This window comes from Schistosoma haematobium, chromosome 4 (assembly GCF_000699445.3).
Source record: "Schistosoma haematobium chromosome 4, whole genome shotgun sequence".
Taxonomy (NCBI): domain Eukaryota; kingdom Metazoa; phylum Platyhelminthes; class Trematoda; order Strigeidida; family Schistosomatidae; genus Schistosoma; species Schistosoma haematobium.
Genome location: NC_067199.1, coordinates 41,103,179 through 41,125,782, shown reverse-complemented (window position 1 = coordinate 41,125,782; position 22,604 = coordinate 41,103,179). Strand labels below are relative to the sequence as shown.

General features: G+C 36.0%; 1 protein-coding gene across 1 annotated transcript in view; it reads left to right on the top strand.

The window, feature by feature from the left end:
* Positions 1–11,968: 11,968 nt before the first annotated feature.
* The window catches only part of TLK2 (Serine/threonine-protein kinase tousled-like 2), a 50,113-nt gene continuing 39,477 nt past the window's right edge, over positions 11,969–22,604 (top strand). Inside the window, exons 1-7 of the mRNA XM_051216433.1 lie at positions 11,969–12,059; positions 16,249–17,210; positions 17,621–17,692; positions 18,784–19,533; positions 19,704–19,840; positions 20,889–21,005; positions 22,299–22,545. Coding sequence (XP_051067023.1) covers positions 16,260–17,210; positions 17,621–17,692; positions 18,784–19,533; positions 19,704–19,840; positions 20,889–21,005; positions 22,299–22,545 — 2,274 coding nt within the window. The 5' untranslated portion in view covers positions 11,969–12,059; positions 16,249–16,259. The remainder of the gene's footprint in view (positions 12,060–16,248; positions 17,211–17,620; positions 17,693–18,783; positions 19,534–19,703; positions 19,841–20,888; positions 21,006–22,298; positions 22,546–22,604) is intronic.

Below are 22,604 nucleotides of genomic sequence, written 5' to 3'. Positions count from 1 at the left end.
ATTACAATAAATAAAGTTGATAAAGATGAGGGAAAATTACCAGTCACAACAAATGAACGTTATTCTATCCTGACTGGATAGAACACACACAAAAGGAGGAGCAAATCAATATGGCTACCGCCAAGAACAAGTGTCAAGTAAAACAACACTGATGCAGTTCGGGATGAAACACGGAAACTTAGTGAGGGCGTATTAAAAATAAAAACTGCAATAAAAGACAAATATTAACAATTCAAATGTAATCAAAAGGCAACAATGTGCAACTAAGGGGATCAATAGGAACAAAGTACAAGTATATACATGGAGGGATTTTCATCAACACACAAAACATCCAAAATGGATCTTACAATAACCGACACAAAATTAGTTATTTGTCGAGAAAGACACAAACCTTGTCAAACAGATAACCTAATTCATTTGGCTAACGATCAATCACTTCAGCTATTCAGCAACTTTTACGATGTTGTGTATTCAGAATAAAATGCGTCAGGTGACTGAAAAGTTGAAACCACTTACTTAAAAAAAAGAAATTGTTGATGAAGTGCAGGGCCACTTTGCCTTACTTTTCTGATATATATTATATTCAACTATTATACGAACTAGGAATCCCAAAAATAACGCAATTCAGATCAAAGAGAACAAGATGATCACGGTCAAACGTACTGTATTTGGAATTCGAAATCAGGCAGGCATCAAATACAAAAGGATCATTAATTCATACAAATACCTCAACCTCCAAAGCTTAAACTGAAGTGTAAGTTTATGTAATCACATGTATGTCTTCCCCCTATATTCATTGGATGTCCGTCAGGTTGTGTATCGGATACCAACTCCGTATGATCTAGAATACACTCATTAGTATTAGAATTAACAACTAAAATTGGAACGGACTCGCCTGATTCCTGGAATTGTATATGATCGACATGTCGGTTGTGTACTGAAGTTGCCGGTATCTACCATTTGAACCATTTTTTAATACTGCCCTCCCTCACGAAATAATGTAGGGTCCTTACGTCGCAGTTACATTTTCGTGCCTTAAGGTAACCCTCGTGCTATTGATAGAAGAAACCAGCGAAGTAGTGAATAGGTCTTTATTTCGATCTTCGCGCAGTCACAGTGGAGTGTGGGAGTATCTGTTCAGACAAACAAAGGCTCTCAACATTCAATATAAGATAATAGGGAATATAACGCTTATAAAAAATAAGGAAGTGAATGAATACTTGAACAATACTGTTTTGGCATATGCTTGGTTGTTTGGGTTCAACTCTTAACCAACCAACCTGAGCTGTTACAACATGATCAGTTCGACGTTCCTGATTCGAATTACCTTCTCATGTCTCGCAGTTTGATTGTTATATGCGAGTATTTGAGGTAAATACTGACATACACTTTGAGGTATTCAACCATGTGACCCTGACTTGCACAAAAATATGATACATATTCCCTTTCCATTTTACGTCAGAATACACAAAGCCATTTTTCCAGTTATTAGATAAATATGCATTGATATGCGTAGTTAAAACATGTGATTCATCTAGGCTTGATTAAACTGCGAAAAAACCAAATGGAAAATATCTATCTGAGTCATACTTATTAAGATAATCGTGGACTCGATTAGAATTTTCTGTTTGTTCAGACTTCATATCTAGGCAAAGGGGTTTTCCGACTGCTTCGGAAAAATTGCCATTCTTTCTGATTCATCATACCACTGACCAAGGATTCTATTCAGCACACACTGGTTTTGATGTCCAACATCTGATACAACAACATCAGAAATATGACTACGATTCGACACATTGGGAACATATTTGTCACATTCATTAGGGATAGCACCAAAGATAAACCCATCGTGAGGACAAGTAACATCTGATGCGACACCATAAGGACTGTAATCAGATTTTAATTTATTTGGAACTTGTTACTGACATTTAGCTAAAGTTTCACTAGAAATAAATGAATCATTAGGACAAACCCCATCTCATAAAATAACATCAGAGTTTCGTGCTCTTGATATATCTTCCACATATTTGTAAATTTCATTAGAAATACACAAATCATGGGAATGACGCATATCTCGTAAGATAATATCATGAATCTAATCAGAGCATTATTTATTTGAGACATTAAACTTAATAGAATCGGAATTACAAAGTTTAGCAATACCTGCTGCGAAATGAACGGCAGGATTACAGACTGCCTGTATACATCAAATTTTGCCACATTTAAAGCGTTCGGCATTGCGAAATACACATGAGTGAAATTTGCTACAGGACAAACATATGTCAGGCATGTGCTCATCTCCGTGACTTCCTTCGCAACTCTCCAATGAATTCTCATCTGCCTAACCTTGAGTACGCATCGGATTGGGATGGCGTAGTAATGTTGTCAAATTCTTGATGTCCTGACGAATCATTTTGTAAAAATTTTCTCCTCTACTAAATTCCGGATTTGTATACTTTACATGGCTTAATGTTATTCCCTTGAGAGTTGCATACGGAAGTGAATTAGACGTTTCTAGAACTACCAAGGGTTTCAGTAAGCTGTAGGCTTCTTTTCTAGTGAATGTAAGGAAATGGGCCACAGTATTAACATCCTCAACATCTTTCTTGATCATAGTCCCGATTTTGAACCTTCCCATATAGTCTTCAAAAGCATCAGAAGTTGAATGTATGTCCAACTGTCCCATCTGAAACTCCATAGAGACGCCAATGTAATAATTAGAAGTATTTGAATTATTATACGAACTAGTAATACATAAATAACGCATTTCAGGTCAAAGAGAACTAGATGATCACAAACGAACGTACTGCATTTGGAATTCGAAGCAGGCAGACATCGAGTACAAAAAAATCCTTGGTTCATGCGTACACCACAATAATCCATCTAGCTTTTGCTGAACTAATGAACGTTTGTGAATGGTGATATCGATAATGATACTGATGATTATTCAGTTAATGTTGTTGATAATTGCGCTTTCTGGTGTGCATGAACAATCTTCATGAAAATATTTACACTTACATGCAAGTAGTTTTCCATTGTTCACCGTCTACATAGAAGGTACTCTACATTTCTGAAAACGTTTTTAGTCCCAAAGGGTTGTGGGGATCACCATGCATATCGAGGAGACACATAAATGACAGTAAACTCGAATTTCCCGAATTTAACCTTTATTGCGAAATTTAATTATTCAGGATTTTTACAACTTTACGATTTTACGACAATATATCCAATTTATTTGGATTGTTAAATAAATATACTTTGGCTTTCACTTCAGTTTTCTGATCAAATTCATTGGGTTGAGCAATTTTAGATTTCTTACTTTATAGCTCATCATCAACCACATAAATTCAGGGTTGATAACTGACTCAGAATCTGGTACACGTTGATGCTAGTGAATGGATGCCAAACTCCATCTAGTTTTCCCAACACACTGGGCTTACCTCTGTTTCAGGACACTGGTCATTAGGCGTTGAATTGTTTAAAATAACCCTTCAGGGTGACGATATCCCATGCTGATTAATTTAGTGGTTGAGTCAAGTAGGTTTTTACGGTAGCTTGGATGTAACCTGCCAGTTCTTTCACTCCAACCAAAACGCAATTCTTTACAGTAAAAGTGCTTGTTTGATCTTCCTTACAGGAAACGTATAGCTTGGCCACAAAGTTATTCTGGTCTAGGCTGATAAATAAATATATTTGTTAATATAAATAACATATTTCTGAAAGGGTAGGTACACGCCATATTTACAGGCATGATCTACAAACCACAACCTTTTCGGTCCAAAGTGTGCTTCCCAGGTAGGGTTGTTAAGTTGATAAAATTAATAGAAGTGAATAATAGTACATTCGGAATAGAAAAAGCTTTCGCTTAACGAGCTTCCGTGTCTAGTGGCAGTTGATCACCAGTACCTCCAGGCAGGAACCCAGGTATATTAACGATAAAAGAAGAAAAAAGAAATTGGTAAATCACAGTAAAATACTATCCTTAGTCCTTAAGAATATGTCAAGTTTCTTTCTAAAGGACTCCCGCAAAGTCGCTTACACTAGTTCAGCCGGCAGCGAATCCCAGCATTTGACTACTCTCAAGGAGTAAACAGTGTGTCTACAATTCATTCTGCTGTGTTTAGTCTCCAGTATCTTGGTATTACCTGAGTAATCTGCCGAGCGTTAAGTTCAGGATAGATTCTTCAGATCAGAAATGGTGCTTTTGTTGCGTAAGGACACAGCAAAATCGTGAGAAATACAAATCACGTTAGGACTAAACTTCCTCTTCGTTAAGCCTTATTGATTAGGTTTATGCTTCAGTATTACACTAAGTACGGTCTATAATATATTTTCCAAAGTGGAATTGGGTCTACCTTACACACCAGACCCAATCCTTGCACAACTGTGTTAGAATTCTGGTCATGTCAAGTATTTATGCAATACTTTTTAAGTTTATGGTTGTTATAAAGTAAATTTGTAGAGCGATTGGTGTGAACTATGATCTTGAGAAATCACGTACATCGAGTTTGTTTCAGACGTCAGAAGTTCCGTAGCTGCGTCCTTAGTTGAATATTTTGAAAAAAGAGAAACAGAGGAGCAACAAGGCACTTGGATATAAACGGTGAACAATATTTAACATTTTGTAGTGGAACAGACAGGTATGATAAATTAGTAGATTAACTTCATTCTAGCTCTAGTTACTAGAGTGAAATGTGATTAGAGGCTCCAGATGAGAGAATTCAATAATAAAGAACAATAAGTTATGATATTTAAGAAGTTGGGGTAGGTTCAAATGATGGAACGGAAGTCAAATTTAGAATAAGGAAGGCATCAAGAGAGTAAAGTGTTAAGAAAATTAATAACTATATCTTTCATTGTCTTATTTGTTTAGTTTCTTTTTCATCCGATGCCAGCCACACAGTTATAGTGTAAAATTCCGAGTTAGATTATATAGTCACAACTATATAATAAGTACATTATACAGTTATGTTCACACTAATTCCCACATACCGACAGTCTTTGTGATAAACAATGACTGCTCTACGAATGGGGCATCAAACGTCAAAATTAAAATAGCATCAGTAAGGGACCACTATTATTGAACTTAATTATATCACCAGACCAATAATCATACTCTAATGTGTTTAGCTGGACGTATGTGGACTCTCTAATCAATATGATCTTACGTTGAAATAACTTCACTATTCAATCTAAGCAGACTTACCTTGTGGTTGAAATTTTCTTCTCCCTAGAAACCTTCAAAAAACGAGTGCAGTCTTAACGACGAAATAATATGCTTAATGCATAAGCGAATGGGGTACGTAGCGTGACCACGCTTGCATGGCTCCACCGTGGGCTCTCAATAATGTCCCCATATTAACGTACACTGACTTTGATCTCTTTTTCGTTCACCACCAGACGTCCAGAAAACACTTGGCTGAAGTTCAACGTAACCCCAACCTCAAGGTAAGTTTTGCCCATACCACTATCGAGATCCCTAGTGGTAGAAAATAACTGCATCCTGGCGAAATCAACTCTTGAAAAGATGAAGAAGTCAGTTTCAAATGCTAATTTGTGACCCATTTTCACTTAGGACATAGTTAGGTGATTTTGACTAATCTCTACGTCTAAAGTGGAAATTTTTAAATCACTTATTCCCTCTGTAGTTACCTAATATACACGAGACTCGTCGTTAGTTGAAAGAGTTAATTCTACTTTGACGATACTTTTCTTTTAAGTATTACTTTCAGTTGAAACTATTCTTGGGGTAAGTTCAAGTGGCCTGAAATAATCACTGACGGATAATTTGGAGCTTAATTATACATCAACAAAATTATTATTACCCCTTTAATCCAATAAAATTAATTTCACTGATACCTTGTGGTTTGACTGTACTAAGTCCTCGAGGTGCAGAATGTCGATTTTTGTTGGGCAGGAGACTTTTGTTTTTCAGCTCGTAATTGCATTGACTTTGTTAAATAAAAATTAGACTATATCCATTGCGAAACTATTCAGGTGTTTGCATAACAAGTACTATTTTATATGAATTTTCATACCTTTATAGTACTACATTTTAAATCAGATTTTGTCTTTTGGTTCATTGGTGTTTTCCTGGTCAAGTGTAAAGTAGTAAAGGGATAGAGTACAGTTACTTTAAACACAGAACTAGTGTGTTTGCAGAACTCTGATCTAGTTCGTTATTAGTATCACTCTAGTAATAGACCTCATCCCAAATTTGTAGATTTTTCGTGATGTGACTACCTAATTTATGAGAGCTTGCGTGGAAGTCCCATTATCTTCTGCGCCGACTCGCCATATAGTAAGATTAGGCAATATAACATCTAGCGCTTTTGACGAACACGTTTGGGCTAAGTATAGAATAGTATATTTAGTGTGAATAAAGACACGTCACACAAAATGATCACGTCTGCAAGGCTGAGCCACATTACCGATTGATTGGATGTGCCCGCGTCCCCCATTATTGGCCTTTTCTCCGTTTTAAATGTCGAATATCTGTTTTCCCAGTTATTATTATTATTATTCACAAACATCTTATGGGTACATAAGTGTTGTGAAGAAACCATTTCGGGTTTCTTCAAAAAATGCAATCACACACAATTTTCAATAATGTCAGCATTATACTTGCCATTAAAATAATTTAGAGCGATAATAGTAGAATATTAATAATTATAAATCGGGTCGGTGCAATTGAGAAGAATATTGAATTGAGTTTAAAGAAGAAAATGGAGAAAATAAGGGAATAGAAATAAAGGAGACGTGAAATACGCAAACAGTGTAATGGGCGTGTTTACGAACACAGAACAAGAATAAACGACTATGTGTGTATCGTTAAATTAGTAACAAAAATAATTAAGAAAAAATAACTTATAATTGCAGTAAGATATGACGCTAGAATAAATGTTTGTGCAGTTATAGTTTCGAGTGATGCTATGAAAGTTACAGTTAAATGAAGAGGATAATAAAATATCAACATGTATGAGTCATATATGCATAGTGAAGATAAAACGGGTCTGAGAATTCGATTTAAGTGTAACACAAGTTATTGTCTTAATCACAAACTTCGTAATCTTAAGAATAATATTTATTTAGAGGGAAAGAAGAGAGAAAAGAAGTGAACACTTAGTGAAAAGTTTTGATCCATGATAAGAATAATAATTGTGTAGTGAATATCAACCTCAGAAGGAAACCAGCAATTGAAAAAATAAAATAAAAATCCGTTAAAGCACTCGGATGAATACATTTAGATTTATGTAATAGTATACAGAGTGAAACCGAGTATTAGTATAAATATTTGTGCAATAATAATTAAGATTGATGCTATGAAAGTCAAAATCGATTTCAAAAAACAATCTGGAGTTAAATATGTTTAGAAGGATAAGAAGATATAAAAAGAGTATCTAATGTTTCGGGGAACTAATAATGATATTAATAACGGAAATAATGATAAACACGAACATAAGCAGATTTCATATATTAAGATGAATAGAAATAAAATAAAATAGACGTGGAAAGATTTAAAGGTTTTATTTTGCTTTTCAAGCAATTAAATGGATGATGGACCTTGTTTGTATAAATCATTATTGAATACATTGATATTCAATAGGTGACATAATCCACTTTCGGAAAGAAAATCGTCAAGGACACTTCTGAACCGGGTTGTAATTTCACTGCAACGGAGGTTCACTGGCAGTCTGTTCCACATGGTTGAGTAGAGAATAAGGGAAAAATTCTGACGTAAGTTTGTGCGGGTTCTTGGAATCGCTAGAATATTCTCCTTATTGCGTAGATTGTGGGATGATATCATAAGATATGAAGGGATGGATAGGGAAGAGTAGGAAATACCGTTAATAAGCCGGTAGATAAAGACAAGATTTATTTTGATACGTCTGATCCAAAGAGGTTCTAAGTTGAGTTGTTGACATCTTTGGTAATAGTCTTTGTTATCGGAATACCCCAGAACAGCTTTGGTGAACTTTCTTTGAACACCTTCAGTTCTAATCAGGTCATTATGTCTACAATTACTGTAAACTAAAATACCATATTCAAGAATGAGTAAGACACATTTTCTGTATAGTAACAATCTCGATTCGATATTATTGAATTTTATCATTATCAATCCGATGAGCTTTGGATACTTGATATATAATGTGTTCAGAAAAGTTCAGACTGTTGCTATATCTTAAACGCAGGTCACGAACAGTGGTGAGAGGTTTGAGTGTATGTGTGTGTACAGTCAGATTTAAGTTAAGACAGCGACCAATGTGAAAAAATCCACTTTTGTCAACATTAAGTGGCATATTCCAAGAAACAGTCCATTCGTACAACTTGTTTATTTCCTCTTGGATTACTGCTGAAATATAGCTTTCTTTCGTGGGAGAAGAGAATGAATAAACTACTTTCAGGTCATCAGCAAAAAGGAAAGGCTTACCATACTGAAAGAGGGAACACACATCATTGATAAAAAGGAGAAAGAGTAATGGACCAATCACACTTCCTTGTATAACCCCACTGGTTACATTCACAGGCTTAGAGTAGCAAGATCCAAAGCGAGCGATTTTCTGCGTTCTTCTAAAAAAGATTTGAACCAAGATAAAAGGGGATTCTGTATGTCAAATGAAGAGAGTTTTAAAAGAAGAAGTTTGTGTGAGACACTGTCAAAAGCCTTACTAAAATCGAAGTAAAGAATTATCACTGACTGACCAACATCTCTTTTCTGGGTAATTTGATCAAAAAACTCCCGGTGTGATGTGAAACATGAGCGTTTAGTCATAAACCCGTGTTGGGATAGGCTGATCAGACTAGCCGAAAGTAAAAATGATAGTAGCTGTTTGTGGATGATTTTTTCCATGGTTCTTGAGAGCACGGATATCAAATTATTTGGCATGTTCACCTTTAAAGATTGTGATTAGATGTAATATCACTACAAGTTCATAGCAAACAGATTGAAGAACAAGAATGCAAAAATATTTTCTGTCAAATAACTTCCTAGTCTCTCTCCCCTAAAAATAAGTAGGAGATTATATTTCAGCCAAGCTGTTGGGTTCATGTGAAGTCATGTTATTTATGTAAGCGCAACGTCAAAAACCTTGTCTTTAGTACATAGTTCGTTTTTTGCTAGCAACTACAGGGGGCGAAAATCCTCTCTGATACACTGAGCTAGTGATCGAAACTAGTGGCTGATTATGAACAATAATACCAATAATAAAACATTAAAAGGGTGGAACATGTAGAATTATGGGATAGTTTGATATTAGTACATTTACCTTTAAACATTTGTTACGGCCTGACTATCCAATCTATAAAATCTGACGTAGAAGCCACGTCATGGTCTACACTGACTCGTCCTACCGTGACAATCCCCAATAGGACATCTAGCATTTTTGTAGAACACATTTACCGGAGGATAAAATAGTGTATATAACGTGGAAAGATATAGTTTACACAGAATGACTACGCCTGCAAGACTGAGCCACAACCCGCTGAACAATCTTTTCTGCGTTCACCATCTCTGACCTACTCTCCATGTCGAATGCCGCGTGTGAAATTTCTAAGTTATTTTCTTTTCAGCTTTGAGAACCAACACCTTTGCGACCAGTTGGTACCGAATCTTGATAAACTTTGGTTTCAACTAATGCCACCATTACAAATTCTAACAAACAGGTAGTCCGATTCTATTACAAACGGTGGGAAAAATCGACCGGATTAAGTGGTAACAGTCAAACGATGAGTTCATATGTAACCTACCAAAAATATGTGGATAAGTAAAACATATCAGAATAGTGAACTACAATAAGATAGGAATGAAATGGACACAAACTAAAATTGTCTGTAAAAATGTATGATGATAATTTGATATTGAATCAGAGTAACACATAATATACAGAAATAAGAGATTTGGTAATAGTAAATTTGAGTTAAGGATGTAATAAAAGCTTATGGTCTCCTGGAATTCATAAGTAGAGGGAATTTTGCACACACATAGATAAAGGATCCTTGGGTTGTCCTTTATTACCTTGATGGTAGTGTATATCTGACAAAATTAAATTCATGTAATGAGCTTGAAGTATCGTGTTCTTACGAGGTTCAAACAAACTTTTGTGCCTCCATGAATGTCCTGGATCACTCTGTTGAAGTGGGAAATATTCAATACATCATTCATTTTTACTAATAGTTCGGTACATTTAAATATTCATTGAAAGTAATGTGCTAAACACCTCGACTGAAAATTCCGTGAAACTATAGATAAATTATGAAACCAAAGGTATTTAAGCCAATTGTTTAAACCTCCCTCTGAAAAATAAGTCACTTTGCTCATTACTGACAAATATGAAATTTCTTAGGCAACGAATATTCTTCTCATATATTATGAAAAAGCTATGGAGATAGTTAACATAGAGTCATTTTGTAATGAGTTTCTGTTACAATTTGTGTTTTTTCATTAATTATCATAGTTTGTACTGTTGCCATGTCAAGTACACATCGGTTATTCTAGCTTCTGGACGGACTAATCTATTCATTCTTCCGGAGTCATATTTTGACCTTGTCACTTATTCGCTTATTAGATCTGACTGTTTTTATATGAGTACATGTGTGTTAACTACGTACCCTATTCATTTTGTGTCCGTAACGTATTTTTGTTTGACCATGAATATCGGGCCATGCTTCATTAAATTGCATTGGCTAACTCGCCTCCGCTCCGCATCACTTTGTTTTAATAAACGGAATACACCCATTAAGACAATAACTAAGAAAGATTAGTTCAGCGAAGGGTTCTCTTTCCGGTGAATTCATTTTCAAAGCTGTACAATCGCAAATATATATGCTTATTTTTACAGGATGATAATACTGATAATAAACCTGTTATATATGGTGACAGGTTAAATAAACAAAGGTATTAAACAAGGAAAGTTTAACAATCGTTTGATTGTTAATAGCTTAAGTATTCAATAAAAGATAGATAGGGAAGTTAACATTGGGAAAAGATGGCTGAGCACGATAAAATAACATGTTGAAACAGAGACGAAATGTAATCGGAATGATCGTGGAAATAAAAAGCAAACCAGTTGTGGGTAGAAGATTTAAAGGGAAGATGGAAGGTGAAGCATATAGCTGTAAAGGAACAAGAGTATGAAAAAGAGAGAAAAATTTTAATACATCAAGACCATGGTAGAAGAAGAGGTTGTACCAGTCTCTTTTGCACACACAATTCTAGTTTTCCATGCCGGCGTGGCTAAAAAGAGGAGGCAACGGCTCAATAAGAAGTTCTATAATCGGACACCTTGTGAACACAGGTCATTCAATCAAGACAGACTCTGAATTCAAAGTCATTTACAAGGTAAGTAGAAGTCTTCCTAGGACAATTAGACTGCATCTTTTTGCATTGCCGAGGCAATAGCCATAGATCTGGAAAAACCAGAATTGTGTGTGCAAAAAAGACTGGTACAACCTCTAACTCGAGTCAGATACAGGAACATTGTAAACTTGTCACTACGGATTCGCTTAACTTATGCCTCAAGCTCTCTGAAATAGAAATCAATAGGAATTTCAAAATACATAAAAACAACCTTTATAAGTTGTTTGTTACGATTCACATGATATAGACCGAGCATCACATGCCGGTCAAATGTATACAAAATACGTATAAACCTGGAAGGCAAATCTCGATCCGCGGCTTGTAATAAAAGCCTTGGGATACTACCAAAGGACGTGTCAGCACTATTGCCAAGAAACGTCCTAAACTCTGCGGCTTGCTGACTGCACTCCAGTATGGTGAGATTAACATTCTGACAGATATTGCGTTCCACCAGCATTTTTAAAAAGCGCCGTTATTTTGCCACAAAAATAAAGTCTATGAACCAGCTTGAACTATTACGATGAACCTAATTATTTACTGACATTAAATAGTCTCAGCACTTGATCACCACGACTCCAAATCGTTACAGTCAGCTGTTGCTTGTTTGTTTATCTGTTTTCGAAAATTCTGCGTTCGGAATCTTCAGATGGCTGTGGATGTTGTGTATGCGATTATCTAGTTACTGTTTTGTTCCTATGGATATGTAAGTCAATGACTTCATAGTTTTAAAATGGTGGTGCTCTCAGTTCTAATTTTCCCCAGTTTACATTCTAGCTTGTCATTACCACTTGACTTCTTCAGGTACGCTCGTTTAGAAAGTGGATTCATATTGTTAAAAAACCTAGTTTTTCTAATTTTGATTTGTCCTATCACCAAGTTATCTTTAGAACTATTTGGTCAAAGGAAGCAAACGGTTTTCCAATTCCGTATGTACCTTATTAGTTGTTTGATTTCACGCATATGCGTATTTATATGCGTGATGTCACAAATACTCAACTTAAGTCCCTACGTGATATCGTTGATCCATCTTAGCTACCTCCACGTTTTGAGTGTGAGAAATTAGGGCCAAATATTACATGAATAATTTATACACTCTAAGTGGGGACTAGAGCTATCTGCGAATTTGTTTTCGAAGGCTAAAGTATCTAACTGTTGACACATATGCAGAAAAAAATAATGTAGATACCCATCTTTAGGAATTGCCACTCATGTGCAGTTACTTAGGTGTGCGCGAAACAGTGGGTTTTTGGAATCCTATTGCCGAGATCTCTTGGAACCTAAAACTGCAAATTTCTGCTTTTAAGGCGGTTATCACCATCACCAGAGTACAATGTTCATACAGGTTATAGCTTAACATAGTAATTCACTTTAAAGTTCCCAATGATCTTGCCTCCATCTTCTTATTTTATCTAAAATCTGGTACAAATGAGCACCAGATAAATATGCTGCACTCAAATAAGAAAATGAGGCAAAACTATAGTTTATGAACGAACCAATAAGAAATAAGATAACATGTCTTGGATCTTGGCGCAAAATTCCTTCATCTATTTGGTTAAAGAGCGTTTCGGTATGATGTCAGTTCGTGAAGATTTTAAAACGAATCCATAACCCTGACCATCAACTGTAAATCATAATCCTTATTCTTCACACAGGTTTATAACTCTCATTTAGCCCTACAAAGTAGGAGGACACACTCAAGGCCACTTTAGCGTAACTCAAATGTCGTCCGTAAATTATAGTTTCACCAAAGTGACATTTCGTTTTAAAAACTATGGCCGAAAACAATTCTTTCACTTGGAGTTCCTCTGACTCGTGGAGGATGTAAAAATTATCTTCGAAAGGACTTCCATTAGCTTCTCTTCAGAGTCATTCCTTATGACTTCTCATGCACTAAGTTGCAGATTATCTAGGATTTATTTATTATTTGAACATATAGATATTGGTACAAGGAGGCACCAAATACATATGTGCCACACAAATCTCATTTGATTTGTGCGAGGGCTGTGATACTGTCCGGGTGCCCAAATAGAAGCAGGAGCGTATCTAGGACCTCAATCAATGTATATATGTGCCAGGTTTTACCTTGCGTCCTGCTGACTTGTCTTCGTCGTTAATTAGAGTAGAAAGATCATTTTAGTAATAAGCTTTTTAATGATGATTAGTATATCAATGAAAAGTACATTTGAGTCAGTTGATTATGTGCGAATTATAATGATTAGAATTTATGAACTAAGTATTTGTCATCAAATAAAAATCATAGTAAAAATGTATTAAAAGGCCTTAAGCAGATTTCAGACTTTCTTAGTGTAACGGGAAATAATCTTAATCGGTATCGATTTTCTCTCTCATAAGTTGTATTTAGAGATTACACCCACAAGATAGCGACACTAATCGAGTTATCACCACTGTCCGAACACATTACTAAACATTTGAATTGCTAACAGTGTTATCAACAGCCCTACAAAGACAGCGATAACCAAACGCGGTCATCTAACATACTCAACTAGTAAAGGCCAGGTTTCACAAACACAGAGCAGTGCTGTTCTTACAAACACATCGTAAATCCAACCTTCTACATCCAAACTAACATCACAAGTACCAAAGATAGTTTGAATTAGCATAAATCGCTCTAGCTTTCACCATACGTAGACTGACCCCATCAGTCACACTTCCAGCAGCACTCACACAGATACGCTGACCTTTAGATTATTTCTCACAACTCATAAAGAATGAGTGCCGGTACAAGCTCTTGCCAGTCCTATGGAGCCACTTTGCATTTAGAATGTTCAAACTAAATTCCGTATTTAGGACACTGATTAATTGTCACTTGCATGGCTCAAATATCACCGCACTGCAAGACAATATCATCCAGATACTCAAGATCGAACTGTTTCTCCGGTTAACATCCTCACCACCACTATATACTCTTATCAAAGTTGCCTCAAGGATGTTATTGACCACAATAGTCTGAAAAGTCTCATTACCTAGTACCTCGTTGGTCAATTTGTACAGGTTTCAAGCTGCATACGACATCGTTTCTTGTCACACCCTAACTATTGTGAAGCTCCACTTCTTGAGTCGTCCAGTGATTATAACACCATTAGTCTGAATCTGGTTAAATATTACCTAGATTTATAAAAAATTCAGTATATAGTTGGCCGTAGAAAGCCCCTGACTAGTTGATATTGAATAGCTTCAAAATACGTAGAAGTTACAATCTCTAAAGTGTTAACTGAAAAATTACATGTATTCATAGTAGAAAGAACAGTGTAATGAGAAGACCATACTTACATGGAGTTTCGAAGTTCATCCCATTCTTTTGATGACCGCTCTCACTTTTCAGTGATATGTTTTTTGGTCTGCCTCTTTTCCTTTTGTCTTAATTACAAATCAGAGCTTACTTTGTGATGCACGTCGATTTCCGTGGCGTGACGTACTCAGTAGTCTAATTGGCTTAATTGGTTTTCTGTGGTTAGCTTTTTTGCATCAAAGTTCTTTTTACGATATGGGGTTTCTAACCCTACTCCCAACTTCCTTTATCCTGACTTGGGACTGTCAGTAATCCTGAAGGGGCTTCAGGCGAAGTTAGCTTAGTGTTATTAGAGTCTAGGATTTCACAGTACCACTCGGTAGATCTAGTTTAATACGGTGAGATTTTCTGCCAAATCGCTTCTAAGAAGCGTTTCCTTCGGGAAAAATTCGACTAGGGTATTCGTAAACTCCATTCTTTGCGTACTTGCTCAGAATCGTGTCGTTTCCCTTCAAAATTCCCAAAGTAGTTTACCTTAGTATTAAAAATGACCTGAACGAAGTTCATGCTTCGCAAAGTTAAGGAATCTAATACAATTAACCAGATCGTACTAGTATTATCATCGTTTTCGAAGATAGTTCGATTTGGAATGTAATTTCTCTCACTCCCTTACTGAAGTAACGTTTCTAATCAGCCTTGAACCCTACCCTACCTACTACAGTTTGGGAAGCCGGGCGGTATCACGAGCCTTATAAAGTATGACTCAAAGCTGCTTATACAAATTTGCACATAGTAAATTAATGATATTAATTACTTTACGATTGCTTAATACATTAGTGTTTTTAAGCCCATGTAATATAAAGTTTGGCCCTTGTTCTCTCCAAGTATCAAGATCCTTTCTGAATAATAGGTAATTCGTCCGATGAAATACTACTGAATCTAATGCCTATATATTCTTAATCTAATAAATATGTTCCATATTAATTGCACTGGCATTTTGTACTTCAGGTAGGTAAAAATGAAGTCACTGTTGTTAATCCATTCATTTTATTTGCTATGCTCATCAGCAATGTTGAAAACGCAGATAAAGTAGTATGAACTCCATATTTTACCGAAAATATAATATTAAATAAAGAGATTAATAATTTACCAAAATCAAGATATATTAAGTACTAAACGAATAAGATTGATTTCTAAGAATCTATTTATCTCATTGGTATCTAGTTTTATATATCTAGGATTCGTCTTTAGCTACAGATATTCCACACTTTGGGAGTCATCGAAATTGTCATACAATTCTTAACACGTGATGTTAATTATTATAACTCAGTTGTATTCAATTTTAATTTGAGGGTTTATAATGCTGTAAATCTTTCCGAACTTTGGTAAGTGAACTATTACCCATATCCATTACCCTGTCTGAACCTATAAAATACAGCTGAGACTAGTTACTACATACATCAATAGCTTAATTTTGTTTGTTATAATGGCATTTTTTACTATTTCTTTATCTGGGAAGAGATATTATAAATGTTGGTTAAGAATGAGATTTTCTTCACCGTAATGGATATTTTTCTTTTTCTAAATCCTGTCCCACTTATGTAGACTAACGAAGCAACTTCGTTTTATTTTACACTTTAAGGTACCTTTGCTATGCCTCTTCATGTAGATCCACGTAAACACGAACTTCTGGAAGCTAGAATTCAGGGAACTAACCATATAAGGTCAACCAATAATGTGCCTCGCTCCACAAAGTCTAATTCGTATGCTTCTGGATATATGTTTCCAATAACAGAAGAACCTTCCGGCACTCCAGAACACTCAGTTTTACGTGGTTCTTCCAGTCCATTCAGTTCAGTCGGTGAACATGACCTAAGTACTAGTAGCAGTGAGATTAAGCCGGTTTCCACAGTAGTTCCTTCGATATCAGTTGAAATCAATGAAAGAATTCCGAGTGCAACAGATCCAGGCAAAAGGTTGCATAACCCGAATTGCCATAACATTCATCGACTGGAGGTCACTAGTCCGGGTCTTAATGTTCAAGATTCTCAGATCTACGTTCAGACGCAAGAAGATTATGTGACTTCACCTACGACTCCAAAAAAAAAGAGAATCCCTTCAAGTTCTGTAGGAGAGTCTGACAACACATCAAATGACGGTCTTATTACTTCCCTCGTAAAATCGGACGATAAGTTGATAGAAGCTTTGGCTCCTGGTATCCCAGCAAATCCTCTTGGTTCGCCCCAAGGTCTGCAGTATGTTTCAAGGTCGAACTCTATTCACACCCCAACCACTGTTGCGGGCAACAGTCCTGTGAAACAACCCTATACATTTGTAGAGGAAAAAAATGCTCCGTATCCCACATTCCAAATTTCCGTCCAACCATCTGCAGCATTTATCGAAACAAACAATCCTACATACCACTTATCTCCTTCGATAGGACCACATACTCCAACTCCTGGTGGACAAGGTGATTCGTTGCCATCCCGAAATGGCACAAAGAAACGGCGAAAATTAGTGAGTTCTGATGAAGGTCATACACCGAAACCTAAAAAAATGGTTTGCCAAGAACGTGGTTCAAAGCGTATCGATGAAATCTTTAAAGTGAGTTGTGCATTTTCCTCCTCCTAAAATATGCCGTTCACTCTCTAGACTTTCATCAAATCAGTTTTTTAATAATTAGGTCATTAGAAGAACCCTAAAAATCGTAGATTCAGGAAATTACAGGTGAATTAACATCAATATCTGCCAGGTAATTTTATAGGTTTATTGGAAGTCCTGGATCGAATTTGTTTTAATCAATGAACAGATAACATGTCAAAGATTTTGACCTACTCATAATGTGTGCATCGTATCTGTCGCTCGACTCACTGATTTTGTTATTGTAGGCTGTTGTTTTGGTCTAAATGTTGTATGCTATAATTGTCCCACCAGAATCCATTTTTCTTAAATATATGTATCTCGAGAATTCGAGTTTAATCATAGCTTATCTTCACTCATCTTTTCTCATTCAGTTCATGCCTGGGCCATTATATTCATCCTGTGGTTCAACCAGTCCGACACAAAATCCTCGTCTACAGAGTCCTGTAAGTCTACATCTTATATTCACTGTGTCCAGATCTCTAACTAATATGTAGCAGTATTGGATCAGCTAGGTTTTGGAATTATCTGTTTCATCTCTTACTAACAATGCTAAAATGAACAATTTTCATCTAGATTTATCACGTAAATACTTGTCTTGGATTGTTTCTACTAAAAATTGTCGAATCATATGATATAGATAGTTTCAGAATAAGTGATATAACAACTCAAATGTCCATGTTTCCGATATTATTATACCGCAACAGGTCTCGCTAATTAAATGTTTTTGTAATCTCTGGATTCGATAGCCAAAATAATACATGTATGTTTACTCTGTTGGAACACAAGGTAAATAAATCCTTGGATCTAACTCGGTATATATTCGTATGCTAGGCTTTGAGTTAAAATTTGTGTGTGAGCTAGTGAATACTACTCGGCTAACAAGCTTACTGTCCATAAGCAAAACAAATAGCACTTTTTTTCTTACTACGTTTAGATAGGTCAAGTTCCGGGAATCTGAAAATTTTGAGATGAACTTCATTAATCATTCATGTGACAATTTGTCAAATAATCAATCCAGGGCTTCCAGGTTTCCGATGGTTGTCTAACTTAGATCGGTTCGTGATTTCAATAAAACCCAACAATCTCCGCAATCCCCATCAAGTTCACTGACATTAAAAGATACATTGTTATTAATCAATTAAACGATCCCAAGTTCAACTCTACCTACCTTGGCGTGGTAGGTCCAATGGGACTGCTAGTTTTCATGTCATACAGTAGTTTCAGTACCTAAACCAATAACGCGGTTGGTAGGTTGCAGATAATGGGTGAAACAATATCTGGTTACGTTACAAAGATAACTATTCTGTAGAAACGATAACTAATGAGATTTACAAATAATTAACAGGTAACCAGGATAATACATTCATGTACGAGGAATACGTGACTAGCACCATATAAAAGACTAATACTGCTAACGATAATCTTATTTAGGGCTATTTCGTACTAGAAACTATGGGAGAATTTTTTCGTGAGTAGGAATAGGAGTTTATCCTTACAGCTTTTGTTTTAATTGTGTACCGTTTCCCCTTTTTAGTCCCCTACAGGTGCCCATTCTCTTGATAATCAAATGGTTGGAGTAAACCATAATTACATCCCGTCGCTGAATGAAGCTGTGACTACGAGCTGCGCAAGCAACGATCAAATGATTATTACGTCAGTAACAGGAATTCAGTATGCAAATAATGCAGCTACTTTCCAGTTGTCACCTGTCCGTGCCAGCAGTACAGCAAGTTTAAGTGATAGCTCCGGTGACAATCCTGTATCGATGGTTGGGTTAAGTATGGTTGCGAATGTAAACGCGAATCCAACTTCTTGTACAATACCCTGCAATGCTAATCCATTGCCTACTTATTCTAACCTTCAGCTACCTGCTAATCTTAATTCATCATATCCTCAAGTTGGACAACCTAGTGTTGGTTATCTAAGCTCTGGATCCTGTCCTAATAATCCCATGACATCAAATGTTCCAGCCGTTTCTGGGTCACCCACAAACAACTTCAGATCTCATGTCGGGGTGCAAACAGATGAAACTGTCACTCCACCGCCAACTGCCGAATGTGTGGAAGGTTCACAATGCACAAACATCACAACTTTGCATAATAATCCTCCCTTAGTTACAACCGGTGGACCTGCTTCATCTGTTCCACTAACTTCAGTTGAGAGTCTTCAGCGTCGAATAGCTGATTTAGAACACGAAACTGTTGTTCAACGAGAGACCATTACAAAATTACAAGATAATGCCATTCGTTCCCGCGAAATGATACGCGAATTGCTGATTGAAAAAGTAAGTTATTTAATTATTTTCTTAAATATTCTGTCTGACTGCAATGCGCATAACAATATTTGATTATTAACCTGCTCAGTATTACGTCAAATAATGCTATCGTTGGTCATTTATTTACCAATGTATTTTCTTTATTCTAATGAATTTCTGATTGTATAACGTGCTTTCAGAGTTTACTCGAAAGAAAGACTACACGTCAAAAAGTTATGGAAAACCGTTTACGGTTAGGTCAATTTATCACCCAAAGACAGGGTGCTCATTTTGAAGAGAAATGGATCGAAGGTTCGAGATTTAAGGAATTAGATCAGTAAGTCCCCTTTACTTACTATCATGTATAAAATTCAGAAATTAGTTGTCAATACTTATGTTTGCCTAGTTCCGTTGTTTTTTAGCTGTTCATTGTTATCGCAATTGATTGCAACGAAATTTTTGGATATCTGACTAATCTTTTGTTAAAAACTCAAAATCATTGGGAAGTGAAGCATAAGTACGGATTATAGACGAGTATTTTTTATTAGGTAGGGTAACTCATCTGTCCCTACTTCGAATTAGGCAACTATATTAGCATCAATGGTCTTTATACATAAATAGTGTGACTCAAACTTGAGCACATAAGATTTTACCATATAAATAAGTTGTCTCGTTTATTTATTTCGTCCTTGTTTTAAGATTAAATTTTGACCACGAAATCTGTTTGATAAGTATCGTTTTAAGAATACTTATTGTAAAATTGGTATGGTTTGTAACGCTTATAATAATAACAATGATAACATTTTATTTATTTGAACATATAAACATTGGTACAAGGGGGCACCGAATACAGATACGCCACACAATGATGAGGCCAGTAGCAGTTATCATTGATTTGGGTGAGGGCAGTGACACTACCCGGGCATCCAAACCGAAGCAGGTGGTTTTCTTAGGGAGTCACATCCGGAGCCATTCGACCTAAAAGTCTGATCCACAAGGCAGTGGAGCAAAATCAGGAGATGCAGTCCCATGGTAGCCGGTGACCAACAATAGGTTCATATGCCGTTTGCTCCTTCAGAATCCTGGAGCCCATGTGCATCATTGGTTTGGAATCAGGGTTTTACAATTCTCTTAGGTGGACTCTTCGTGTCCACCGAGCCGGTGAAAGCACCGGACATTCGCTTTTCGTCCTCTCAACTTCGTAAACAACACCCCCGTCACGAGAAGGCATTGAGTAGGACTTCCCTGGCAGTGGCTGTATATGAGGGCCATGTGAGAGCGTTTCGAGAGAGAGTTAACTCTCCCACCCTCGGTATTTGTGGGCTCACACAATAATGTCATTCTGCTAATTTCAAACTTTTCTATTTTCCTGTTTATTTCTTCAGGCGCCGTAAGAATATTGAACTTGTTCGTGAAGAGATTGAACGTAAAAAGAAACAATGGAACAAGCGTAAACCAAATGTTGGGGATGCTAAAAAGAGTACTAAATCTAAATACGATGAGTAAGTTAAAGTTTATTTTTTCTTGTGTAAAGTTTTATGTGTACTAATTATACTATCCTTACCAAAAACGTCTTAACTGGTGGAAATGGACTTCCGGTGTTTGTAACCCTTGATATTTCAGTAATAAGTTAGATAATGCTATATAAAATTATTGACTCAAGATGGTCCGTAATAATATCACCAAATCTTAAGCACTAGATGTCAAAAACATTTTTGAATAGTAGGAAAAATCAATGAAACAATATGATATATACGTTTCGCAAAAGCTTAAAGAAAAGATGCATCAAAATACTGTAATCAATTATGGGCGAATAATCCTACTTTGTTTCTCCTATTACCGATTTCTATTGTCCAACTAACACCATTCAGAATGCTTACAATTCATGGTTTATTTTCAAACTGTCAGTCGAAAGTCTTCAGAAATTGTTCTCCCGTTGCTATGTTTCGAGAGATTACGAGTTCACCTAATCTGCGAACTGAACGATGCATCCCAGCCCCGCTAACTAGAATGATACGTTCATGTTGAGAGAAGGAAATGTATTCCACAAGCAGCCAGAAGCACGAACAACAACCACAAGGACAATTCAAGAGTATATACGTTACAAAATCACATATTAAGAGAAACAACTGACCAATGACATTTAAAGTTCTCCCAAGTAGGAAATACGACATGAAGGTGAAAATGGGCGTTTTTGAAGCGGAAACAAGAAATTCAAATTTCCAAAATAAAATTGCAGAAGTGAATTCTGGGGTTTAACACTTTTGAATCGTTCATTGTACTTCTGCTTAATATTAAATAGGCAGTGGTTAAGCATAATAAACATTTGTCAGGTTCATCACATAGGTACTATGTGTTTTTATTTCAGCCATACGTTTTTATCACGTAACTCATCTACTATGTACTGGTTTATGTAATTGGCTTTGAACCTCACTTTAGTTTTAATACATTTAGTGATATTACCAGGCTGCCATAGCGTACGTAGATAAGGATGTGTTTGAACCTGGGATCTATTGGTTGGAAGTCAGTTGTTTTGGAAGGGCATAATTCACACTTTCTTAGTTGTGAATCATTCGTAGACATTTTCATGGATTAGCTTAAGTTGCCGCTCAAGCGTGTTCCTATTTTTGAACTTTGATCCTCAAAATTGGTACCTCTTCATGCTTATAAATCAATCAGTTTGTACTGTTGTCATACTCTAATTTTTATCCTATATCTTGTATATTGAGAATTTCCAAATTATGAATAAAAAATGATTGGATAATAATTGTTATTACTGTTTTCTTTCTCTCTAGAGTCTCCGTGGATGAATTTTATGAACAATTAGAAATTTATGATTTACGTAAACAGATGCTTGTTAAAGAAGATAAAGAAATTCAAATGGAATTAGAGCGATTAGATCGAGAAAGAAATTTGCATATTCGAGAAATTAAACGAATTTCTAATGAAGATGCATCTCGTTTTAAAGATCATCCATTACTGAATGAACGATATCTTTTGCTTAATTTACTGGGCAAAGGTGGATTCTCGGAAGTTCACAAGGTCGGTTGTTCATTCTTAGACTTCACTTTTTCTTGCTTCAATAAAGTAGTCCGTTTTCA